Source organism: Oncorhynchus keta, chromosome 5 (genome assembly GCF_023373465.1).
Source record: "Oncorhynchus keta strain PuntledgeMale-10-30-2019 chromosome 5, Oket_V2, whole genome shotgun sequence".
Lineage (NCBI taxonomy): Eukaryota > Metazoa > Chordata > Actinopteri > Salmoniformes > Salmonidae > Oncorhynchus > Oncorhynchus keta.
In genome coordinates, this window is record NC_068425.1 from 16,785,140 (window position 1) to 16,810,914 (window position 25,775).

Sequence of the window (25,775 nt, forward strand, 5' to 3'; positions counted from 1 at the left end):
TATGAGAGGAAAAGCGACCAAATTATTAGGGTGAGGCACATAGTCTACTAACAGCTTACTACACAACATACGCTTAGAATGTTTTCTTCGCTACAGTATACATATATCCCTGGCATATTACATCATTTATGCAGCAGCATACAATAAAAAAAATTCTCACCTTGTTGTGCTGTGCTCACTTGAACAGGAAGGTGGCGCGGCAGTCCTTTGTGGGCAAATTTTATTATCAAAGTCTGGCATTCTCTGGATTTATGGTGCTTTCAAGACAACTGGGAACTCGGAAAAAAGTGAGGTCTAATGACGTCAGTAATCTTCAGGGCGGAGCTCTAGAAAGAGGCCTGAGTTCCCGACTTGGAATTCTGAGTTGGATGACCCTTCAAAACGTATTTTCCCAGTCAGAGACAGTTTTTTTACGAGTTCCCAGTTGTCTTAAACTCACTGAAGTCTGATATTTTAACCCAGTTCCGAGTTTCCAGTTGTTTTGAAAGCGTCAGAAGTCATGCTGGATTGACAGCATGGCCAATGTTGAATGTTTATCCTTTTAAGCTTGGAAAAGAGACCCTTAAACCTTGACTTGGATCACACATCCACTCCCCTGAATAGCATGCTAGTGATTGCTTTGCAATGCTTGCAGTTTGCCACCAATTCCTTCCAAACCACTCATTGTTGAATTTGCGATTTCCAACTTGTTGTGTATTGTTTATGTCCAATGGCCGATGAGCACCAATACGTATTATCTATCATTTCTCTTCATAATTTATCTTCATATGACAAAAATTGAAAGGGATTTGCCAGTAGATTGTCGACTTAATTCATGATGATGACTGCTAGCTTGCTAGCTAAGATTTTTTAAATATGATGTAGACATTATCAGTCCAATCAAAGCTACTGATATAACATGATTTGACGTAATTTTATCTGTGGCCAATAACCTTGAGACTTCTTGGAAGGGCACTTCTAATGTAACTCTATGGCAGCACCCAAGGGGCTTGAATTTTTGAGCTCTCCCCGTAGATTTTGCAAAACAGGCACACAACAAAAAAAATAGAGGGCCTGTCGGGAATGGCGGGTCACCACTGTGTGTTGTACATGGCGAAATGAAATAAACATTCTATCAAATTACCCTACAATAAGAGTGTGGTTGGGGCAAGTCTGTGTATGCAAATTATTTGTGTTATCAATTAAATTATTATTTAATGAGGCTATACATATTTTGGTTGAAAAACATCATCCTATTTCCTTTAGAAACCATTGTAATTTTTCCAATCTTGTACTTATCTTGTTTGTTTTTTGGTTACATGTACTGTAGAAGAAATATGTCTTCTTTTAGCTATTTTAGAAGCCCCTTGCTGTGTAATTAATGGCCGGAGTGCCATATTTGGAACCATTTTTGCATACAGCTGGAGGTGTAGACATTCCCCAGCCAAACTGCAGAAGGCTTTAATTTCCAATTCAGATCTTTCCTGTCCATTCAACTGTTACATAAAACTACACTGTCCTAGTCCCAGATTCTTGCAATATACTATATAATTCCCTAACCATCACACAAATAGGTGCACAGACACCTTCTGGATATCAGATCCCCAATTATTTTAAGAGATTTAAAGCATGTTCTCTGTTGGTTCAATGTTGAGATGAGCCTATGTTTCATGCCATCTGTTGTGTAGATCAAGTTACAGTTTATGCATCAATTCCATATGAATAGGGAAACAAAATAGGTGCTAAAATTATTACATGAGATGGTGCCTATCTTTCCTATTAATTCGGGATAGAGGCATGTAGCTTGATAACAGATAGCCTAGCATCACATGGGACCTGGAACTATTTTGACATTAGATCATTCTCCTTGATATTTTAACAAGATGGAAAACAATCATGTGCCAAAAATTCGACAGATGTTCCTCAATGGTATTTAAAGAAAACAACCCATAAAACGCATTTAAGAGTTTATAGAATAATACTCATATTCTTGAAATACTGTGTTTTGCAATAGTGAAAGACCCAGGCGTGCTATTGACAAGATAGTCGAGTGACCACTCCAACAATCGAAATACATGTCCTCAAAGATGGAAGGCATCGGGAGGAGGCGAGATCAGGTGGGGCCATTCTAGCCAATGAGAGGGCAGATACGCGTGTGAACAAGAGGCACAACTCCAATATAAAGTAGTTTTTTAAAAGTTGACGGAATACCACGTGTGTCCACTTATATCAGTGCATTCGCAACAACCTAACCATTACGAAAGTTAAATTCTATCAAATAATCCTCACGTAGCAAATGAGCAAAAAATACTCACTTCGTGGTCTGATATTCGTGGGACAGATTTTGAGCGAAGTAAACCCTCTCGCTTTAGCCTCTTCTTCTCTGTCCATTATTGGGGGCTCGGCGCATCGTACCAGAGTCAGAGGGAGCGCGCTTGACTGAAGCACGCGCCAGGCAGTGATGTGTCGCAGATTTTTAAAACTCAGAAAGAGAACCTAAAATACCGCTCAACTATCTAATACTTGCATGTGAGTAAGTGATAAAGACTCAAAGAATAGAATATGGTTGTAGAGTAGGTAAAAAGCTTGTTTTAGCCGCTGCGGTGAGTTTGGGGGATTTGGGGGGATTTGTCTTGGAAAGAACGAGAAACAATCCGCGTTCCCTGTTTTGAGCGTGCGACTAGCAGCCTCGGAGCGATGGAACTGTCATCTATAGGCGAACAAGTGTTTGCAGTTGAATCAATAACCAAGAAGAGAGTCAGAAAGGTAAGCAATGTAGCCGTGCTTGCGAATAGAAATGTAGTCTACCTATCATTGGTGTCTTTTGGTTTTAACAGCCGATGTTCTACCTGTATTCTTACACAGTCTATATCAGCCATTACACAAAAGTATTGCTACGCACTTTCCGTAGTTTACGCAATATATTAATATTGTCATTCTGCTGCGTGAAAGCTGCTAATTATAACACGCAAAAAGTTGATAATATATTCTGCACAGAATGTTGCCTGTTGGCTACATCATTTTGAATAAAGAGATTGTGGAATCTTTTCGCTTTCCTTGGTTTGTGTATGTTGTATGTTCTGAATATAGACTACTACCTCAAGTAGTAAAATGTAGAAGGGGTGTGTTTACCAAAATCGGGTCTCCATCGTGGGGTATCACTGGTGGGATTGTCCGCGCGGCCAATGTGTGTGAGCTACGCAGTTTTTTTGTAAATTACGCCAACAGGAGGAGAACAGAGGACGGGATGATGGATTGGGGTATCTGCGTGAGAACAAAAACTGCTGCGTAATGTTACACCTCGCATGATCCATTCAATATAGTCATATTATGTTGTTGTAGTATGATCATCACAATGAGCCTATGTTTTTGTTTTTTTATGGTATGAATCTTACTATGCATTTACTTGTGCTTTAATGTGGTAAAGTTGGTTTGAAAATGGAAGATTATAATACAGTAATGTTTCATTCTATGTATTGAGTATTCTATACACGCACGCCGTACAATTATATTTTGTCAATGGGTGGTCCAAAGCGGAGACCTTCGATGTGCAGCACGTTGCGCAATACAAGTTGTTTACATGTAAAGTCCTACCTATTTCCATCGCTTTTTGACGTTCAATAAAACTATTTTACATAAAACCATCCATGTGCGATCACGTCATCACAATAGTAGAGTTCGAGGCCTTTACATTGACGTCATCTCGTACAATCTCCATTTGAAAATGTTAAATTACCCCAATGATCTCGACTCTCCACTCCGACCCTTTACAGCGACAGTCATCTTTTTATGCTCCATGAACTACCGTGCAAAGAGTACTAATTGTGTTATTTGCTCTCTTGCTAAATGTGCCTTTCTCTTTTGCTTCTTAGGGTAATGTGGAATACTTATTGAAGTGGCAGGGATGGCCACCAAAGTAAGTATTCTTCTCATTAATTAGCGAATGCATTACAAATGTTTATGAGTCATGTATGTATGACTGATGTTTTATCCTCCCACTGACCTGGGTACATATAGTGCCATCAGAAATTATTTACACCCATTGATTGACCTTTTCCATATTTTGCTGTAACTGTTACAGCCTGAATTTAAAAAAAAAATTTTTTTTTTTGTTCACAATACCCCATAATTTTGGGGTGGCAGCGTAGCCTAGTGGTTAGAGCGTTGGACTAGGAACCGGAAGGTTGTGAGTTCAAACCCCCGAGCTGACAAATCTGTCGTTTTGCCCCTGAACAGGCAGTTAACCCACTGTTCCCAGGCCGTCATTGAAAATAAGAATATGTTCTTAACTGACTTGCCTGGTTAAATAAAGGTAAAAAAACTAAAAAAAATAATAATAATATCAAAGTAGAATTATATTTTTAGAAAAGTTTACAAATGAAGTGCAAATGTGCCAATAAGTATTCAACCCTTTTGTTATGGCCTAAATAAGTAAACATTTGCTTAACAAGTCACATAATGAGTTGCTTGGACTCACTCTGTGTGCAATAATAGTGTTGAACTTTTATTTATTTATTACTACCTCATCTTTGTACTGTACACATACAGTTATCTGTAAGGTCCCTCCAGTGAGCAGTGAATGTCAAACACAGATTAAACCACAAAGACCAGGGAAGTTTTCCAATGCTTCGCCAAGAAGGGCCCCTATTGGTAGATGGGTCAAAAAAATGTAGGTGTCCTTCCTAACTTAGTTGTTGGAGAGGAAGGAAACCGCTCAGGGATTTCACCATGATGCCAATGGTGACTTTAAAACATTTTAATGGCTGTGATAGGAGAAAACTAAGGATGGATCCACAACGTTGTAGTTACTCCACAATACTAACCTAATTGACATAGTGAAAAGAAGGAAGCCTGTACAGAATAAAACATATTCCAAAACATGCATCCTGTTTGCAACAAGGCACTAAAGTAACACTGCAAAAAATGTGGCAAAGCAATGAACTTTTTTGTCCGGAATACGAAGTGTTATGTTTGCAAAAAATCCAACACATTAATGAGTACAACTCTCCTAATTTCAAGCATAGTGGTGGCTGCATCATGTTATGTGTATGCTTGTAATCGTTAAGGACTGGGGAGTTTTTCAGGATTAAAAAATGGAATGGAGCTAAGCACAGGCAAAATCCTTGAGGAAAAGCTAGTTCAGTCTGCTTTCCACCAGACACTGGGAGATGAATTCATCCTTTCAGCAAGACAATAACCTAAAACACAAGGCCAGTGGCCGAGTTACAGTTTTGACTTAAATCTATAGCAAGATTTGAATATGGTTGTCTAGCAATGATCAATAACCAATTTAACAGAATTTAAATAATTTTGAAAACAATAATGGGCAAATTTTGCATAATCCAGGTGTGGAAAGAGACTTACCCAGAAAGAATCACAACTGAAATCGCTGCCAAAGGTGATTCTAACATGTATTGACTCAGGGGGTTGAATACCTATGTAAATTAAAATGTCTAAAAACATGTTTTGTTGGGTATTGTGTGTAGATGGGTGAGAAAATATATTTAATCCATTTTGAATTCAGTCTGTAACACAACAAAATGTGGAATAAGTCAACGGGTGTGAATACTTTCTGAAGGCACTGTAATGTTCCCTCTGCTTCTGATGTCTTAGTAAAAACCTCATATCATTGGTTAAAGTGCATCTTATATTTACACCCCTAATTCCGATTTCCTTAATCAAGGAAGTACACTGACAGGAGAACTGGCAACCACCGTACGCCATTTGGTGCATTTTCGTAATGTGAAGAGTCCGTCCAGATCCAGCGTTAATCCGATTCCGCACGCATCTAAAACTGAAGGGTACCCTTGTTTACCAACACTTTCAATAGAAATAGAGGGGTATACTACGACGCTAGCTAGATCTACTCAGGATTTTCGAAAGCTAGCTAGCTTCACTAAGCTTCATATTCCAGCTCAGGCTTCATCCATGTTACGACCATGCATTTAGATTCTTCAGCTGCCGCTAACTCCAGCCAGGTTTGTAACTGCGCTTGTATGTCGCACGTGACTAGTCGAACGCCGAAATCTTCATTGATAAAATGCTGAAACAGGAATCCATCAGCAAGTCTGTGCCACATTTGACGTTTTTTGCTGAAATGAAAGAACTTATCCTGCAAATTCAGCAGGCTATGGTGTGAAATAGGTTATTAGAAGTGGTGTCTTTTATTACACAATTGTTAATGCTGTCTTTGGGTGCACGAGCACCCTTTTTCCCCCCACACCTATCGATAAAATGATTGTATTAAGTCATATGAAAATTTTACTGTGTGTGACGTTTCAAATTCTCACTACACATGACTAAATGTGTAATGAGATACTGTAGGGTATTTGAATATTATTAACACAATAAAAAATTAAGTCAGTCCTCTTAACTGGTTTCGGAGAATGAAGGGGATGATGACTTGCTCTTTGCAAGAGGGAGGGATTCTGATTTGGTCCTCAACTCTCAGCTCAAGCACTTCATTTAGGATAAAGTGAAGTTAGCCTGCCCCAGAGCAGGTTAGAGCTAAAGTATTTGTTGCCATATAAATTTACCTGGCTAAAAGGTGAGCCACCTTCGTGTCAACAGTTATCGAGAGTTGAACTCAGAATGGACCATAGTTAGCTCGCTAGCTCCTCTATCCCGCTTAGCAGTATACACCTCAGGAGTCGAGACAAGTGGGGAAACCATAACAAATTCCAGAACGACTCACTTGCACAATAGAGGTTGACATTTAAATGTGTCTGGTGATTGATTTGGTGTATTTGTAATGATAGCTATTGACAATTTACATTCTGCCAGGGTTTTAAAAGGTAAGGTATAACCGCTAGCAGTCTCTATACATAAATCCATTGAAAGTTCACATATGATTCTATAACAACTCCTGTCATTGTACCTCCTTGCCTTATTCAAGGGTATCATGCTATGATGATCCTGCATAAACAGTGCTTATAGAGCGTGATTGTTTTACAGGTATAGCACCTGGGAACCAGAGGACCACATACTGGACCCACGCCTGGTGCTGGCTTATGAAGAGAAGTGAGTAGTACTGAGAGTGCTGTTAGTATGAATACTGCATAATACTTTTGCTCCAGCCATTGCAATTTCATATTCTCTGTGTCTTATCAGGGAGGAGAAGGACCGAGCCCTGGCATACCGTAGGAAAGGACTCAGACCACGGAGACTCGTCTTGCGGGTACAGCGCTTACCTTTCTCCTTGTCCAGAACATCCACTTTCTTAATCCATTTTTATGTCCGTTACATTAACATAGCAATTACAAAAATGACTAAACTTAACTTAATATACTTTTATCTTAAGCCTGCGTCACACAAAGCAATTTATGTGTCATCTCAAGCAACTTTGCTGATACATGAAGCAGTTCAAACGCAATTGAAATTGCATGCAATGTCCAATCTTGTCATCATGGTTGCATCATCAACATTTTGTTACGTTACAGCCTTATTCTAAAAAGGATTAAATAAAAACATTTCCTAATCAATCTACACACATACCCCATAATAACAAAGTGAAAACAGGTTTTTAGAAATGTTTGCAAATGTAATAAAAAACAGATACCTTATTTATGTAAGTATTCAGACCCTTTGCTATGAGACTAGACATTTTGCTCAGGTGCATCCTGTTTCCATTGATCATCTGTGAGAGGTTTCTACAACTTGATTGGAGTCCACCCGTGGTAAATTCAATTGATGGGATATGATTTGGAAAGGCACACACCTGTCTATATAAGGTCCCACAGTTGACAGTGCATGTCAGAGCAAAAACCAAGCCATGAGGTCAAAGGAATTGTCCGTAGAGCTCTGAGACAGGATTGTGTCGAGGCACAGTTCTGGGGAAGGGTACACAAAAAAAATTCTGCAGCATTGAAGGTCCCCAAGAACACAGTGGCTTCCATTATTCTTAAATGGAAGAAGTTTGGAACCACCAAGACTCTTCCTCAAGCTGGGCGCAAGGCCAAACTGAGCAATCGGGGGAGAAGGGCCTTGGACAGGGAGGTGACCAAGAAGCCGATGGTCACTCTGACAGAGCTCCAGAGTTCCTCTGTGGAGATGGGAGAACCTTACAGAAGGACAACCATCTCTGCAGCACAATCAGGCCTTTATGGTAGAGTGGCCAGATGGAAGCCACTCCTCAGTAAAAGGCACAACAGCCCACTTGGAGTTTGCCAAAAGGCACCTAAAGGACTTTCAGACCATGAGAAGCAAGATTCTCTGGTCTGGTGAAACCAAGATGGCACTCTTTGGCCTGAATGCCAAGCGTAACGTCTGGAGGAAACCTGGTACCATCCCTACGGTGAAGCATGGATGTGGCAGCATCATGCTGTGGGGATGTTTTTCAGTGGCTGTGGGGATGTCTTTCAGTGTAGCGACTCTCCCCATCCAACCTGACAGAGCTTGAGAGGATCTGCAGAGAAGATTGGGAGAAACTCCCCAAATACAGGTGTGCCAAGCTTGTAGTGTCATACCCAAGAAGACTCGAGGCTGTAATCGCTGCCAAAGCTGCTTCATCAAAGTACTGAGTAAAGGGTCTGAATACTTATGCAAATGTAATATTCCCAAAAAACTGTTTTTGCTTCCTCATTATGGTGTATTGTGTGTAGATTGATAAGGGGAAAAAACGATTTAATACATTTTAGAATAAGGCTGTAACATAACAAAATGTGGAAAAAGTCAAGAGGTCTGAATGCACTGTATATTTACAGCCCTCTTTTCCCCAATAAAACGAAATGTGCAACGTTGATTCAAAGTCTCTGAGGTGACCAGGACATGGGTGTGTCCTAACAGGGTGAGGAGACAAAGTAGCCATTGGTGGTTGTAGTTCTGGGGCCTGACCAGCTTGCACAATATCCTTCCTGTATGACTGGCGGGGTATTGGGGCTGTGGGGGTGGGGATGAGTTTCCATTTCTATAGTTCAGTATAGGCAGTCAGCAAATGCAGCTTGTATGCCAATGAGACCCATTGACTAACTGGATATTGCACAGCTCCAGACACATGTACATGGGCATTGATGGACAGTTGGTGGGTTGCAGAGGAAGTGGAGCTGATCAAGCACGGTGCACAAAGACCACTATCTCAGTCAATCCCCAGCCACTATAAACAATCACATACAGCAAGTTTTACCATCCTGATGTGCCTCTTGTTTGCCATAAATGGCATATTTTCTTTATAGGTATGTTGGAATTACTGCACAGTTTTCCAGACCAGTGCATATGTCACCCCAGCATGAGAGCTCATTCTTTACGATGCAGCCCATTTCAGGTGTCACATGGGCTGGCCAGCCATGGTTGGTAGCTAAATAGGTAGGAGGGCAATGCACGCCATCAATTTCCAGACAGCATGTTGGCTGTTGAATGGCCTCCTGACATGAGGCAGTCCAGTTCCATGGTGTCTCTGTCTCTAGTAACTGCCTGAGGAGAGAACTGATGGTGGAATGGGCATATCAGTGCAATTCCTATGACATGCCCACTAAGTTGATGGTATTTCTTGTCAATGAGTGTCAGGTTGTGTTGGTTCATTGTAGTGAACCTTATGCGCTTGTGACGTGTGGTTGCATCCTCACCATAATGTCAAAAAGTCAACATATATGGCAACTCCAGGGCAGACAGCCAGGATGGTGGACATGATTGTCTGGAAGAAGCAGCTCAACCTGAACAGTATAAGAGTGCACTGGAACATCCCAATGTGCATCACAAATGCAGTGAGCCAGAGGAAGGTCATGTTCGATTCAGGCAGACGTATTGTACTAGCAATGAATCAAAGCTCACTTCTAAATGATAAGGATGTGACTTAAGAGCCCAATCCTGGAGGTGAGGGCAAGTTGAAGAACTAGGGAGAGGGTGCCAGAGTCCAGGGTCGGATGATTCTCTTGGATGATTCTCGTTCCTTTCATTGGAGCCTCCCAGTTGCCTCATTGACACTCATAGGCTTGTGGTGTTGCCATCCCAAGCAGTCTGCTGCCTTTTTATACAGTGTCTTCAGAAAGTATTCATACCCCTTGATTTATTTAACATTTTGTTACAAGCTGGATTCAAAATTGATTTTTTTTTTTCTCTCACATATCTACTACACACTACCCCATAATGACAACGTGAAAACATGTTTTTAGAAATTGTTGCAAATATATTGAAAATAAAGTACAGAAATATCTCATTTACATAAGTGTTGACAAGGTCAATACATGTTAGAATCTCTTTTGGCAGTGATTACAGCTGTGAGTCTTTAAGAGCTTTGCACACCTGGATTAGCACATTATTTATTTGTTTATTCTTCAAGCTTTGTCAAGTTGGTTGTTGAATTTTGCTAGACAGCCATTTTCAAGTCCTGTTATAGATTTTCAAGATGATTTAAGCAAAAACTGAAACTAGGCCAATGAGGAACATTCAGTGTTTTCTTGGTAAGGCTCGTCCAAACTGGCATCAAATCACCTCTATCACCTGTGGCTGGATACGCCACTCCACAGACTGAGGCTATCCTCTCGACAATAGGTCTGCACCTAGATTCAACTGGCCTGGAATGTGCGCTGCTGACAGTGAGCGCAGGTGTGTGTGTGTGTGCCCACAGATGATCCGTGATGCCACTTGGGGCATGGCCAGTGAGCGGACTCCGCCCTGGCAATTGACGTACGCGATCAAGGTTGAGTTGTTGGAATGAATCAGAACGTGATTCATTCGAAAATTTTGCGAATTTTGCGAATTTTGCCTCTCCTGGGGGCAAAATGTAATAGAACCAGCCGAATCGCTTCCAGCTCCAAAACATTTATATGAAGATTTGTGTTCTTCCCACTGACCGTTCGTTATGCGTCCATCGCAAACTGCCCCCCCCATCCCTTCAGGGAGGTGTCGGTCTTTATGACAACCTGCAAGACTACTGGACCCAGCTGAGAGTATCCTTGGGATTTGCCAGAAGGATAGGCTGTGGTGACATTGCCACGTAATGGTTATCATTCGATAACGGTCTCTGTTCGGATGAATGCGTTGGCTTATAAACCATTGTTGGATAGGTCTCATGCGTAATAGGCCAAGTGGTAAAACTGCTGATGCTACAACCATCAGCCCCTGTAAAACCATAACCCGGCGAGCCCTGAAAGTACGGCTCCGGTGGAGTGTGCATGCTGCAGTCAGAATGCACCTCTGTCTGGTGACTGTTAGACGTGAGTGCGTAGAGTTCAGTTCCAAGCCTAAGAAGCTTGTTTGTTGGTGAAGAGTGAGAGAACTCTTTTCACAGTTTATCAGGAAAACCAGATTGTGGATATGATTTATCACTATCCTGGTGTGTGTCTCGACCAATTCTCTCGACTTCGCTATTATAAGACAGTCGTCTAGATAGCACAATATCCGTATCCTGTCTGTCTGACTACTTTGAATAGTGTTAACATGCGAAAAGTTTTTGTAATGATTTATTCAACACCCTCAAATCTAAGATCAGTCTCATGCCACTGTCTTTCTTGGCACGTGAAAATATGGCTGAAAATGATCCGTGTTTTTGTCTGCTTCCATCACTGAGCGAATAGCTCCTTTTCCTACAAGGTTATTTCCTGTTCTAGAATAGGGGCCGCTTGAGCTGAAACTGTCGTGGGCGTGACACCAGCGAACTGCAACACGTAACCTTTCCCAATTGTATTCATTACCTAAGGGGAAGCTGTGCATTCGTGTTTCCATACACTCAGTCTGCTGGACAGGTCTGCTCTTTCTATTAGAGAGGGCAGGGCTGTCATTTGATTTGGAATAGCTAACTGGGCTACAGGCAGAGGCTGCTGTGCAGTTTGACGATTTATATTTTTGACTGTTTAGCCAAGTCACAGGCAGAGGCTGCTGTATGACTGGAATTAAACTGTGTGTCTCTGTGAAACCTAACTGTCCCAGCCCTATGTTTTGCCTTGTACTCATATAATCTTTGTCTAAGGCCATGGCACTCATAAGAACGAGTGGAAAGGAGAATGGATGGGAGACACAGGAGTGTGTACACATAGTGTGCGCTGGAGGGATGAGTGGAAGTGTGTGTCTTGTGTGGACATATACCGGGCGGCTTTTGCTGGCAGTGGGCAATGTGTAGCTAGTCTTCTCTTTCATGTTGCTACCAGGAGTGGAGCAGGATTCTCTGACTATAGGATACAACACAAAGTCCCTCACAGGAAGGCTCACAGGCCCTCAGTGGTTTATCCACTCTGTACTCCTGGGCAGCGTGCTGTTGCTGAGGGCGGAAAGGATTGCAGTTCTAGCCTCTCGCACCAGCGTGGGACACCTCAGGCGTCTGAGTGGGTCTGTCCTGGGCCTGGGAAGCACTCACAGAGCAATGGCGAGCCTCCCCTGTCTTGGTCGAGGCTGGTTGGGATGGGGCAGGGAAAGGAGCCCGGGGCCTGAGTGGCATGATAGCCTTGAAGGCTGCAGAGCCCTTCTGTTGCTGCTCAAACTTGTGTGTGATGGTCTCCACGATAGGCCTGAATAGCCCAAATACTGTGACAGGAGCATGCAGCAGCACGTTCTTCACCCTTTCTGACATTTGGGTGAGATTGAGCCACAAGTGACGGTGTATCATGACCAAGAATCCTATGATTCTGCCTATGTCCTGGGCAGCACACCTCGTCATGTGTAGAGTGAATCTCTGGAGTAGCCTGCCGTTCCATGTCCCGGAGGAGCTTGGCCTGGTAGGCCTGGAGGATGGCCATGGTCTTCAACATGGCTGCTGACTTGACCGGCTGCCTTGTAAGACTTCTCCGCCAGGGAAGCGATAATACGTCATTCTCTGGATGATAGCTGCGGCTTCACTGCCGCAGAGGCTACTGAGAGGTGTGAGGCTATGGTTTCTTTGAGCAGGGGCATGGACAGATACCCCAGCTTGGGCTCTGTCGATCCTGGACCATGAGTTGAAGCTCTGGATGGAAGAGCGTGTCTGTTGTGGCTTCTCCCAGGATCGCCTCACCTCATTCCTGACATCTGAGAACAGTGGAGGGTCTAGGGCGGGGCTGGGTATCTGGCCAGAGACTGGGTGACTGACTGTGGGAAGTAAGCCCCTGCCAACATGGTTTCAGGGGCTGGTTGTGGATAGGCCTAGCTTAGTCACAGCCCTGCCCAGGACCTCCATGAACTCCTTGTTGTAAGGGTCCTTGTCAGAGATCGGAGGGGCAGCCGGCGTCTCCTCATTGTCCTCTTCCTCTATGTCTCTTCCTCACTCTGAGCCCTTTCATCTGAGCCAGGATCTCCATAGGCGTCCCATTGGCTGGCATGGAAGTCTCTCAGCTCCCGGTGTGCCGCATCCTCGAAATAAGCAGCAGGTTCGGGAAGGGCAGAGGTGTGGAGACTGTCGAGTATTGGAGAGCTGCACCTCACCCCCTCGTCTGTAGCCTCGCGGGAGCTATACGGGACGAGCTGGGTGGTGGAGAGATAGAGACCAGCTGCACTTGATGATGGAGGGAAGGCAGAGGAACCCCAGAGCAGTGGATACATAAGAAGGGGTCCGTAAGAGCCAGCTCCGTCCGTGCTCTGGTCCAAGCCATCGGGCGCAGTCTCTGTGACTTCCCTCCCCGACATGTGTGCCTTGCACTTGAAGCACTATTTTATCCCGGGAGGGAACGACATCTCTGCCTGAGGAGAAAAAATAATTGAAAAACCTGATGGAATCCCTCTGATACCTTCACTCAAAGCTTTAGAACACTCTTTGAGTGTGATTGGGGAGGCGATTATTTAATAATGACCTCAGAATCTTTGGTCTCCTGCAAGTGCGACGCATTAGCTAGCTAGCTAGAAGGACCACTAGCTAAGAGTGGCTAGCAAGCAAGCTGACTCAGGCTACTAAACGGACCGATGTTGAAGGAATCTAAAGAAAAATATATATACACAGTACCAGTCAAAAGTTTGGACATACCTACTCATTCAAGGGTTTTCTTTATTTTGACTATTTTCTACATTGTAGAATAATAGTGAAGACATCAAAACTATGACATAAGACATATGGAGTCATGTAGCAACCAACAAAGTGTTAAACAAATCAACATGTATTTTTGATTCTTCAAATTAGCCACCCTTTGTCTTGATGACAGCTTTGCACACTCTTGTTATTCTCTCCACCAGCTTCACCTGGAATGCTTTTCCAACAGTCTTGAAGGATTTCCCACATATGCTGAGCACTTGTTGGCTGCTTTTCCGTCACTCTGCAGTCCAACTCATCCCAAACCATCTCAATTGGGTTGAAGTTGCTTGATTGTGGAGACCAGGTCATCTGATGCAGCACTCCATCACTCTCCTTCTTGGTCAAATAGCCCTTACAAAGCCTGGAGGTGTGTTGAGTCATTGTCCTGTTGAAAAACAAATCATAGTTCCACTAAGCGCAAACCAGATGGGATGGTGTATCGCTGCAGAATGCTGTGGTAGCCATGCTAGTTAAGTGTGCCTTGAATTCTAAATAAATCACAGACAGTGTCACCAGCAAAGCACCATCACACCATCTCCTCCATACTTCACAGTGGGCACCACACATGTGGAGATCATCCGTTCACCTACTCTACGTCTCACAAAGTCATGTCGGTTGGAACAAAAAACGTGTACTCATCAGGCCAAAGTACAGATTTCCACCTGTCTAATGTCCATTGCTCGTGTTTCTTTACCCAAGCAAGTCTCTTGTTATTGGTGTCCTTTATTGGTGGTTTCTTTGCAGCAATTCACCGATGAAGGCCTGATCCACGCAGTCTCTTCTGAACAGTTAATGTTGAGATGTCTATTACTTGAAACATTTATTTGGGCTGCAATCTGAGGTGCAGTTAACTCTAATGATCTTATCCTCTGCAGCAGGGGTAACTCTGAGTCTTCCTTTCCTGTGACGGTCCTCATGAAAGCCAGTTCCATCATAGCGCTTGATGGTTTTTGCAATTGCACTTGAAGAAACGTTCAATGTTCTTGAAATGTTCCACATTGACTGACCTTCATGTCTTAAAGTAATGATGGCCTGTCATTTAGCAAATAGGGCTATCATATGTATACCACCCCAACCTTGTCACAACACAAATGATTGGAAAGAAATTCCATAAATTAACTTCTAACAAGGCACACCTGTTAATTGAAATGCATTCCAGGTGACAACCCCATGAAGCTGGTTGAGAGAATAACAAGAGTGTGCAAAACTGTTATCAAGGCAAAGGGTGGATACTTTGAAGAATCTGAAATATAAAATATATTTTAATTTCTTTAACACATTTTTGTTTACTAAAGGATTCCATGTGTTATTTCATAGTGTTGATGTCTTCACTATTATTCTACAATGTAGAAAATATTAAAAATAAAGAAAAATCCTTGAATGAGTAGGTGTGGCCAAACTTTTGACTGGTACTGTATGTTCTTCGCCATTTGGTCGAAGTTGTAGGCCGTCTGAAATTGCTCAGTTTAGACGAAAAATAAGTATAGATGAATGTACAGATGATAAGAATGGTGGCTTTGATAAACAACAGTGGCTGAATAAAGCAAGAGTGACACTCTCCGACAGGGCAGTGCATATTATACCCTTGTGGGAGGGGGCAATCACTGCCTGCCGTGGCAAAGACAGGACTTAGGTGGTTTCATAGTTGAATATGATTCAGTGGTGCTGTCTTACTACTTATAGCATAGTAAGAACTCGATTTCAAGATTAAGTAAAACTCAAACTGTTTTACATTCACCATTGGCCTAATGGTGAAATCCCTGAGCGGTTTCCTTCCTCTCCGGCAACTGAGTTAGGAAGGACTACTCTTCTCTTTGACTGGGTGTGTTGATACACCATCCACAATTTTTACCCATCTACCAATAGGTGCCCTTCTTTGCGAGGCATTGGAAAACATCATTGGTATTTGTGGTTGAATCGTTGTTTGAAATTGGATTTGGAGGCAAATCTAGGGGGGCCCCCTAACGTAATAGAAGAGTAGGGTAGCAAGAGTAGGGTCTGCACATGACAGTTTTCTGTGTCTGAGCCCACTTGCCTTAGAGCCAATTTACAATAGCCACAACATCAATTAAAGTGTAACTGTATGCCTTTTTTGTCAGGCATAACCATACAGCACTGAATGAGAGCAAATTTGACTTGGAAAGTTGTGAGGTTTCATTCCTCATTCATTGATATTTCCACCTATTGTACCTGTGATATTTCCTAAATGCTTTAAGATGTCCTAATGGTTCTTTTTGTATGCAGGGCAGATAATTGACTGTTCATATTCCAAATGTTAGCAATATCAGAGCTTGTAATATTGGATTAAATGAGTTTATGTGGCCCACCACCCCTCCAGCCAGGCATTATTCTGTACTGTTTGAGTTTAGGGGTCCCAAATTATAAATTGAACTACTTTTGCAGTAAAATATTTTTACACAACCATCCATTTCATATACAGTATCTTCAAAATGTATTCAGACCCCTTGACTTTTTCCACATTTTGTTAGGTTACAGCCTTATTCTAAAATTGATTACATTGTTTTCCCACCCTCATCAATACATTACCCCATAATGACAAAGAAAATTTAGATTTTTAGACATTTTTGCTAATACAAAAATAGTATTCAGACCCTTTACTCAGTACTTTGTTGAAGCACCTTTGGCAGAGATTACAGCCCCGATTCTTCTTGGTTATGACGCTACAAGCTTGGCACACCTGTATTTCTAAGTCACCAACTACTTCTCAGACAGAGTTCAGTGTGTCAAATCGGAGGGCCTGTTGTCTGGACCTCTGGCAGTCTCTATGGGGGTGCCAAAGGGTTCAATTCTCAGGCCGACTCTTTTCTCTGTATACATCAATAATGTCGCTCTTGCTGCTGGTGATTCTCTGATCCACCTCTACACAGACGACACCATTCTGTATACTTCTGGCCCTTCTTTGGATACTGTATTAACAAACCTCCAGACAAGCTTCAATGCCATACAACTCTCCTTCCGTGGCCTCCAACTGCTCTTAAATGCTAGTAAAACTAAATGCATGCTCTTTAACCGATCGCTGCCTGCACATGCCCGCCCATCTAGCATCACTACTCTGGATGGTTCTGACTTAGAATATGTGGACAATTACAAATACCTAGGTGTCTGGTTAGACTGTAAACTCTCCTTCCAGACTCACATCCAAGCATCTCCAATCCAAAATTAAATCTAGAATCGGCTTCCTATTTCGCAAACAAAGCATCCTTCATTCATGCTGCCAAACATACCCTTGTAAAATGGACTATCCTAAATCAAATCAAATCAAATTTTATTTGTCACATACACATGGTTAGCAGATGTTAAATGCAAGTGTAGCGAAATGCTTGTGCTTCTAGTTCCGACAATGCAGTGATAACCAACAAGTAATCTAACTAACAATTCCAAAACTACTGTCTTATACACAGTGTAAGGGGATAAAGAATATGTACATAAGGATATATGAATGAGTGATGGTACAGAGCAGCATACAGTAGATGGTATCGAGTACAGTATATACATATGAGATGAGTGTGTAGACAAAGTAAACAAAGTGGCATAGTTAAAGTGGCTAGTGATACATGTGTTACATAAGGATGCAGTCGATGATGTAGAGTACAGTATATACATATGCATATGAGATGAATAATGTAGGGTAAGTAACATTATATAAGGTAGCATTGTTTAAAGTGGCTAGTGATATATTTACATAATTCCCATCAATTCCCATTATTAAAATGGCTGGAGTTGGGTCAGTGTCAATGACAGTGTGTTGGCAGCAGCCACTCACTGTTAGTGGTGGCTGTTTAACAGTCTGATGGCTTTGAGATAGAAGCTGTTTTTCAGTCTCTCGGTCCCAGCTTTGATGCACCTGTACTGACCTCGCCTTCTGGATGATAGCGGGGTGAACAGGCAGTGGTTCGGGTGGTTGATGTCCTTGATGATCTTTATGGCCTTCCTGTAACAACGGGTGGTGTAGGTGTCCTGGAGGGCAGGTAGTTTGCCCCCGGTGATGCGTTGTGCAGTCCTCACTACCCTCTGGAGAGCCTTACGGTTGAGGGCGGAGCAGTTGCCGTACCAGGCGGTGATACAGTCCGCCAGGATGCTCTCGATTGTGCATCTGTAGAAGTTTGTGAGTGCTTTTGGTGACAAGCCGAATTTCTTCAGCCTCCTGAGGTTGAATAGGCGCTGCTGCGCCTTCTTCACGACGCTGTCAGTGTGAGTGGACCAATTCAGTTTGTCTGTGATGTGTATGCCGAGGAACTTAAAACTAGCTACCCTCTCCACTACTGTTCCATCGATGTGGATAGGGGGTGTTCCCTCTGCTGTTTCCTGAAGTCCACAATCATCTCCTTAGTTTTGTTGACGTTGAGTGTGAGGTTATTTTCCTGACACCACACTCCGAGGGCCCTCACCTCCTCCCTGTAGGCCGTCTCGTCGTTGTTGGTAATCAAGCCTACCACTGTTGTGTCGTCCGCAAACTTGATGATTGAGTTGGAGGCGTGCGTGGCCACGCAGTCGTGGGTGAACAGGGAGTACAGGAGAGGGCTCAGAACGCACCCTTGTGGGGCCCCGTGTTGAGGATCAGCGGGGAGGAGATGTTGTTGCCTACCCTCACCACCTGGGGGCGGCCCGTCAGGAAGTCCAGTACCCAGTTGCACAGGGCGGGGTCGAGACCCAGGGTCTCGAGCTTGATGACGAGCTTGGAGGGTACTATGGTGTTGAATGCCGAGCTGTAGTCGATGAACAGCATTCTCACATAGGTATTCCTCTTGTCCAGGTGGGTTAGGGCAGTGTGCAGTGTGGTTGAGATTGCATCGTCTGTGGACCTATTTGGGCGGTAAGCAAATTGGAGTGGGTCTAGGGTGTCAGGTAGGGTGGAGGTGATATGGTCCTTGACTAGTCTCTCAAAGCACTTCATGATGACGGAAGTGAGTGCTACGGGGCGGTAGTCGTTTAGCTCAGTTACCTTAGCTTTCTTGGGAACAGGAACAATGGTGGCCCTCTTGAAGCATGTGGGAACAGCAGACTGGTATAGGGATTGATTGAATATGTCCGTAAACACACCGGCCAGCTGGTCTGCGCATGCTCTGAGGGCGCGGCTGGGGATGCCGTCTGGGCCTGCAGCCTTGCGAGGGTTAACACGTTTAAATGTCTTACTCACCTCGGCTGCAGTGAAGGAGAGACCGCATGTTTCCGTTGCAGGCCGTGTCAGTGGCACTGTATTGTCCTCAAAGCGGGCAAAAAAGTTATTTAGTCTGCCTGGGAGCAAGACATCCTGGTCCGTGACTGGGCAGGATTTCATCTTGTAGTCCGTGATTGACTGTAGACCCTGCCACATGCCTCTTGTGTCTGAGCCGTTGAATTGAGATTCCACTTTGTCTCTGTACTGACGCTTAGCTTGTTTAATAGCCTTGCGGAGGGAATAGCTGCACTGTTTGTATTCAGTCAGTCCTACCGTCCTACCGATCCTTGACTTTGGCGATGTAATTTACAAAATATTTTCCAACACTCTACTCAGCAAATTGGATGTAGTCTATCACAGTGCCATCTGTTTTGTCACCACAGCCCTATATACTACCCACCTGTATGCTCTCGTTGGCTGGCCCATATTCGTCGCCAACCCCATTGGCTCCAGATCATCTATAAGTCTTTGCTAGGTAAAGCCCCGCCTTATCTCAGCTCACTGGTCACCATAGCAGCACACACCCGTAGCACGCGCTCCAGCAGGTATATTTCACTGGTCACCCCCAAAGCCAACTCCCCTTTTGGCTGCCTTTCCTTCCAGTTCTCTGCTGCCAACGACTGGAACGAATTGCAAAAATCACTGAAGCTGGAGACTCATATCCTCCTCACTAACTTTAAGCATCAGGTGTCAGAGCAGCTTGCAGATCATTGCACCTGTACATAGCTCATCTTTAAATAGCCCACCCAACTACCTCATACCCATATTGTTATTTATTTTTTGCTCCTTTGCACCCCAGTATCTTTACTTGCACATTAATCTTCTGCACAGCTATCACTCCAGTGTTTAATTGCTAAATTGTAATTATTTTGCCATTATGGCCTATTTATTGCCTTACCTCCCTAATCTTACTTCATTTGCACACACTATATAGACTTCTATTGTGTTATTGACTGTACGTTTGTTTATTCCATGTATAATTCTGTGTTGTTTGTGTCGCACTGCTTTGCTTTATCTCGGACAGCTCACAGTTGTAAATTAGAACTTGTTCTCAACTGGCCTACCTGGGTAAATAAAGGTGAAATAAAAAATAAATAAAAATATTTTGGGAGTTTCTCCCATTCTTCTCTGCAGATCCTCTCAAGCTCTGTCAGGTTGGATGTGGAGCATTGCTACACAGCTATTTTCAGGTCTCTCCAGAGATGTTCGATCGGGTTCAAGTCCGGGCTCTGGCTGAGACATTGAGACTTGTCCCGAAGCCAATCCTGGGTTGTCTTGGCTGTGTGCTTAAGGTCGTTGTCCTGTTGGAAGATGAACGTTCACCCAAGTCTGAGGTCCTGACTGTTCTGTTTTCATCAAGAATATCTCTGTGCGCCATTCATCTTTCCCTTGATCCTGACTAGTCTCCCAGAACCTGCCGCTGAAAAACTTTGCCACAGCATGATGCTGCCACCATGCTTCACTGTAGGGGTGGTGCCAGGTTTCCTCCAGACGTGACGCTTGACATTCAGGCCAAAGAGTTCAATCTCGGTTTCACCAGACCAGAGAATCTTGTTTCCCATGGTCTGAGAATCTTTAGGTGCCTTTTGGCAAACTTCAAGTGGGCAGTCATGTGCCTTTTACTGAGGATGGTTGTCCTTCCGAAAGGTTCTCCTATCTCCACAGAGGAACGCTAGAGCTCTGTCAGAGTAACCATCTAGTTCTTGGTCACCTCTCTGACCAAGGACCTTCTCCCCCGATTGCTCAGTTTGGTCGGGCGGCAAGCTCTAGAAAGAGTCTTGGTGGTTCTAAACTTCTTCCATTTAAGAATGATGGAGGCCACTGTGTTCTTGGGGACCTTAAATTTTGGTACCCTTCCCCAGATCTGTTCCTCGACACAACCCTGTCTCAGAGCTCTACGGACAATTCCTTCGACTTCATGGCTTGGATTTTGTTCTGACATGCACTGTCAACTGTGGGACCTTTATATAGACAGGTGTGGGCCTTTCCAAATCATGTCCAATCAATTGAATTTACCACAGGTGGACTCCAATGACGTTGTAGAAACATCTCATGGATGATCAATGGAAACAGAATGCACCTGAGCTCAATATCGAACCTGATAGCAAAGGGTCTGAATACTTTTGTAAATATGGTATTTGCAAAACTTTGCTAACACCTGTTTTCGCGTTGTCATTATTGGGTATTAAGTGTGTAGATTGCTGAGGATTTTTTTTCTTTCATCCATTTTAGAACAAGGCTGTAACAAAATGTGGAAGAAGTCAAGGGGTCTAAATACTTATCGAAGGCACTGTGTGGGAGACCTTAGAGATATGGAAAAACATGGTTGTGCTTTTTTTATACCTCGGGTAGCGGTATCTCAAAGACTAAATCCCTTTTTGAAGATTGGCCATTAGCGTACTGGGTTGGAGTTCCGAACGGAACGATATGACCACTCATGTAAACTTTTTTCTGCGCCCTGATTGGACATTGCATACAGTCAGTTGCGTGACAGGATTGATTTCTATCTCTTGCGTTGCAACTAAGTTGCTGGCAACTTTTGGGGTGACACACAGCATCATAAATGCCACTTTGTTGCAATCAACAGAAATTGCGTCCAGATTGCTTTGTGTGACATCGGCTTTAGTCTTCTCTTCTCCTACAGAATATCTATGCCATGGACCTCCGTAGTGCACACAAAGTCCCAGATACCCCTCGTCTGCGCCTCTCCCTTACGCGCTCCATGGGCTCTGAGCTGGACCAGGGCAGTCTGCCATACAGGGCGGGGGAGGGAGGGAGCGTCTACCGCCGCCTGGCAAGACGCAAGAACAAGCAGAGGGTGTCCAAACCTGTGTCTGACAACAATTCCCTCCAACCACTGACCCGCATACAGGACCCCATGGAGCATGAATGGCAAGGCGCAGAGGAGAGACCGGAATCAGAGTTAACAACAGACACACGTGAAAACAGTCTATTCAGTTTGTTTTCTATCAAACATTTAATGAAATATTTGATTATCTATTTTTTATCTCGGTTTTTGAAGGTCAGGATTGGTCCTATTTGTGGTATATTGATCTCATTTCCTGTCTCTTTCTCTCTTAAGGGCATAGCCGGTCAGAGTGCAGCTCTCCCATGATGGAGCAGGAAGTGGAGGAGCCGACTGACAGAGTGGAGGGTTGTGGTTCCGCACTGGGCTCTGGAGATGAGACATTGGGGGGCAGGGCCTTGTTGAGGGTGACAGGGGCATGGTACAGGTCAGAGGGTAGGACCTCTGAAACTGGACAGGAACAAATAGATAGGACTGACCAATCAGAGAGCTGTGTTTCTGCAGAGGGACCAAAAGACAACATTAGCAATAGGTTGGTGGACAGTGACACAGAAGTGGAATTGGGGACAGATACCTTGATTGACAAGGTAGAAAGGTTAGGCACAGCTAATGTTATTGAGAGGGTAGAGGGGTTGGGGACAGATTATTTTATTGACAGGGTAGAGGAGATGGGGGGACATATTCTGATTGACAGGGATAGCACTTCAGTGGTGGATGTTGGAGATGAAACCGTGGCTGATGGTTCTGTGGTCTGTACCGATGTTGAGGTTGCAGAGGAAGTGGTGGAGAATGACACAAAACAGCAAGGTGAAGAGGTTGTGACACAGTGTCCAGACAGTAGTGGCGCAGAAGTGAATCCTGGCAAAGTGATTGTGACCGATGTGACTATCAACTCTTTGACCGTAACTTTCAAAGAGGCCCTGGCAGCTGAAGGGTTTTTTAAGAGCTGAAGGACAGAGTTCTGAGAGAGGATTAGAGGACATGTGAGGTTATACATGAAATGCAGCCCATATGTTGAATTTACCACTTCGGAACATGTTTAGATAAACAGCCACAATATAATTTGTCATTAAAGATGTTTACAAAGCCTATGAAAATATATTGATACCAATTACTAGGGTTTTGGTGAGGTATTGTACCTTAGAGAATTGGCGGGTAATTTTCACAAAGAAGATTAGTAAGAGAGGATGAGGGAGAGAGCAGTTGACTCCTGAATGTCATATTTATAACATTACTACTTCTCCAACGTCTCTTATTCCAGGAGGCTCATTTCGGTTGCTCTTTTTTCTAACGCTTTTGTATTGTCGTCTGTCTTCCTCACTATTAACAGTAAGTTCCGCATGTCCTGTATGTCATGCACACCCTTGTCCTCCATTCGATTTGTTAGTTTGAAAGAAAGAAATAGAAAGGAGAGAAGGAATGCCTGGAGGGTTAGAAGTTTAGCGTTGAAGTATTGTTTTTCTTTATTTTACTTCTCAAATTTAAAGAGCCTACCTGAATCTATTTTTGTATTACCATTTGATAGTCCACCCCTCTTGCTAAGCCTTTGTGCATTTCTAAAGAGGGGATATCAATTTACACCACTCATTCCCAAATGTGTTTTTAGGTCTCATTTCATTTACTCCTTTTTCTAACGCTTTTGTATAAAGTCGACTGTCTTCCTTCGTATTTACAGTAAGTTCTGCATGTCTCCTGTCAATCACGCACAGCCTTGTCCTTCATTTAATTTAATATGTTTATTTCTATGACAAAAATAGAAAGGAAAGAAGGAATTCCTAAAAGGATAGAAGTTCAGCATTTCAAGATGAAGGCTGGCTACGTTGAAGTATTGTTTTTACTTCCAGGTAAAACAAAACAAAAAGGCATATTATTGTATTACCAATTGATAGTCCACCCCTCTCACAAAGCCTTTGTGCATTTCTAAAGAGGAGAAATCAGTTTACACCATTGTTGCAGTAGGAAATGTGCAAATTGAAGCAAATGTTCTCGGTTGTATTTATCGCATGTCACATGTAAAAGCTCATTTAAATGTCACGTGTTGAAAAATGTATCTTTAGTCACAATGACATGTCAAATGTCTTCTCTATACCATATGCCTAGAAATACAGTGTAAAATCTACTTGTGTTTGAGATTCATATAACAGGATGGATATTACCTCAACATTTTAGCATGGAATAAAACATGTTAGCAGTAACAGAAGTGTCCTCACTGGTCCATTTTAGCAGCCGTTTTGGAAATGCATTTGCAGCTACTTTTGCCTCTTATCACCACTAGGGGTCAGGTTCCTTAGGGAACCAAGTACAGTGGGGAGGACAAGTATTTGATACACTGCCGATTTTGCAGAGCATACGTACAAAGCATGTAGAGGTTTGTAATTTTTATCATAGGTACACCTCAACTGTGAGACGAAATCTAAAACAAAAATCCAGAAAATCGCATTGTATGATTTTTAAGTAATTCATTTGCATTTTATTGCATGACATAAGTATTTGATACATCAGAAAAGCAGAACTTAATATTTGGTACAGAAACCTTTGTTTGCAATTACAGAGATCATACGTTTCCTGTAGTTCTTGACCAGGTTTGCACACACTGCAGCAGGGATTTTGGCCCACTCCTCCATACAGACCTTCTCCAGATCCTTCAGGTTTCGGGGCTGTCGCTGGGCAATACGGACTTTCAGCTCCCTCCAAAGATTTTCTATTGGGTTCAGGTCTGGAGACTGGCTAGGCCACTCCAGGACCTTGAGATGCTTCTTACAGAGCCACTCCTTAGTTGCCCTGGCTGTGTGTTTCAGGTCGTTGCCATGCTGGAAGACCCAGCCACGACCCATCTTCAATGCTCTTACTGAGGGAAGGAGGTTGTTGGCCAAGATCTCACGATACATGGCCCCATCCATCCTCCCCTCAATACGGTGTAGTCGTCCTGTCCCCTTTACAGAAAAGCATCCCCAAAGAATGATGTTTCCACCTCCATGCTTCACGGTTGGGATGGTGTTCTTGGGGTTGTACTCATCCTTCTTCTTCCAAACACAGCGAGTGGAGTTTAGACCAAAAAGCTCTATTTCTGTCTCATCAGACCACATGACCTTCTCCCATTCCTCCTCTGGATCATCCAGATGGTCATTGGCAAACTTCAGACGGGCCTGGACATGCACTGGCTTGAGCAGGGGGACCTTGCGTGCGCTGCAGGATTTTAATCGAGGACGGCGTAGTGTATTACTAATGGTTTTCTTTGAGACTGTGGTCCCAGCTCTCTTCAGGTCATTGATTACTGCCGTGTAGTTCTGGCCTGATCCCTCACCTTCCTCATGATCATTGATTCCCCACGAGGTGAGATCTTGCATGGAGCCCCACAGCTCCCTGGTCTTGGCCATTGTGGAGATGTTGGAGTCTGTTTGATTGAGTGTGTGGACAGGTGTCTTTTATACAGGTAATGAGTTCAAACAGGTGCAGTTAATATAGGTAATGAGTGGAGAACAGGAGGGCTTCTTAAAGAAAAACTAACAGGTCTGAGAGCAGGAATTCTTACTGGTTGGCAGGTGATCGAATACTTATGTCATGCAATAAAATGCTAATTCATTAAATCATACAATGTGATTTTCTGAATTTTTGTTTTAGATTCCATCTCTCACAGTTGAAGTGTACCAATGATAAATATTCAATCAAATCAAATTTATTTATATAGCCCTTCGTACATCAGCTGATATCTCGAAGTGCTGTACAGAAACCCAGCCTAAAACCCCAAACAGCAAGCAATGCAGTTGTAGAAGCACGGTGGCTAGTAAAAACTCCCTAGAAAGGCCAAAACCTAGGAAGAAACCTAGAGAAGAAACAGGCTATGTGGGGTGGCCAGTCCTCTTCTGGCTGTGCCGGGTGGAGATAACAGAACATGACCAAGATGT

General features: G+C 43.3%; 1 protein-coding gene across 3 annotated transcripts; it reads left to right on the forward strand.

The window, feature by feature from the left end:
• The first annotated feature begins 2,407 nt into the window (after positions 1-2,407).
• On the forward strand, positions 2,408-23,989 carry LOC118384578 (chromobox protein homolog 8-like). Of its 3 annotated transcripts, none has more exons than XM_035771217.2 (6): positions 2,408-2,745; positions 3,852-3,895; positions 6,934-6,999; positions 7,090-7,156; positions 21,691-22,021; positions 22,147-23,989. In XM_035771217.2, the coding sequence occupies exons 1-6, from the start codon at positions 2,677-2,679 to the stop codon at positions 22,818-22,820; spliced, it is 1,251 nt and encodes a 416-aa protein (XP_035627110.2). In that variant the 5' UTR covers positions 2,408-2,676; the 3' UTR covers positions 22,821-23,989. The 3 variants fall into 3 exon arrangements, with proteins under 3 accessions (XP_035627110.2, XP_035627111.2, XP_035627112.2); XM_035771218.2 differs by having other exon boundaries at positions 21,691-22,003; XM_035771219.2 differs by having other exon boundaries at positions 21,709-22,021.
• Positions 23,990-25,775: the final 1,786 nt, after the last annotated feature.

Coding starts and splice junctions, on each gene's coding strand:
- LOC118384578 (XM_035771217.2), top strand. CDS start 2,677: ATGGAACTGTCATCTATAGGCGAACAAGTGTTTGCAGTTGAATCAATA. Junction 2,746..3,851: donor CCAAGAAGAGAGTCAGAAAG/GTAAGCAATGTA, acceptor TTTGCTTCTTAG/GGTAATGTGGAATACTTATT. Junction 7,000..7,089: donor GTGCTGGCTTATGAAGAGAA/GTGAGTAGTACT, acceptor GTGTCTTATCAG/GGAGGAGAAGGACCGAGCCC.